Here is an 884-nt window from a genome sequence, read left to right as displayed (position 1 = left end):
TTAACAACTTTTCCCATTGCATAATCTTGATCAGTATATATTGTTTTAGGTTGCTTGCTATTATGGGCTCTCAAGAAGGTCTCAAATAGCCATTTGAAGGATTCAAATGTCACATCATACATGAGAACAACACCAAAAACCACTCCTTCCCTAGAATGATTGAACCCAACAAATACGCCAAAGGACATGCTCTCCTTCTTTGTACCAAAAGTAGTATCAAAACTGATAACATCACCAAAATATGCATAGTGAAAGTGAGCATTTTAGCATCAACCCAAAAATATGTTTGCAGTTTGTTCTTCCCGGTTCATCTGCAATACATATTGAAATGATGGGTTCACATCAATTTTTTCCTGAAAATACGTGAGCATGTTGCCTGCTTGACCATATGCCATCTTCCATTGCCGCTTGCCCCGTAAATAGTTGTCATGGTCTTGAAGAGTGTATCTGACATTGACTGAACCACCAACTTGGATGCAAGCCAACTCATATGCAGCTTTGGGCCCAATTCCTGCATCGTCTTCTGTCTCAATTTCAAAACCTTGTAACTCTGAAATTTTCCTTTGGGACGCCATCAAATGTGAGGTTTGTGGCAGCTAGAGGGTATGATTTTGTTCCAAAATCAAATCGATCACTTTATCATTTCCATTATTTTTGTCCATTACAAGTCCCATGCGAACTTGACAATTGGTTCTAGTTTTAGCTCTTGGACATTTGTTAGATGATCTCTTTTATCCGGCTTTCAATGACCCTCATTTGTGCAAATATATTTGCAGGACCTAACCTTCCCATCTAACTTTCTTTTGTTTGTGTACATTTTTTCTAGCCACAAAGGCCTTTTGACCCCCCCCCCCCCCCATAGCTAACTCCATGCCTACAAGATT

The 884-nt window shown here is 39.5% G+C and overlaps 1 protein-coding gene across 1 annotated transcript; it reads right to left on the bottom strand.

Moving 5' to 3' along the window:
* Nucleotides 1-269: 269 nt before the first annotated feature.
* LOC136536184 (protein FAR1-RELATED SEQUENCE 5-like) lies at nucleotides 270-575 on the bottom strand. Its single transcript, XM_066528563.1, has one exon. It carries the CDS (start codon nucleotides 573-575, stop codon nucleotides 270-272), a length of 306 nt encoding a protein of 101 aa, XP_066384660.1.
* Between the last annotated feature and the right edge of the window lie 309 nt (nucleotides 576-884).

Source organism: Miscanthus floridulus, chromosome 2 (assembly GCF_019320115.1).
Source record: "Miscanthus floridulus cultivar M001 chromosome 2, ASM1932011v1, whole genome shotgun sequence".
In the NCBI taxonomy this organism is placed as follows: Eukaryota; Viridiplantae; Streptophyta; class Magnoliopsida; order Poales; family Poaceae; genus Miscanthus; species Miscanthus floridulus.
Note: the sequence above shows the minus strand (reverse complement) of the source record. Positions and strands in the feature narration are given on the sequence as shown.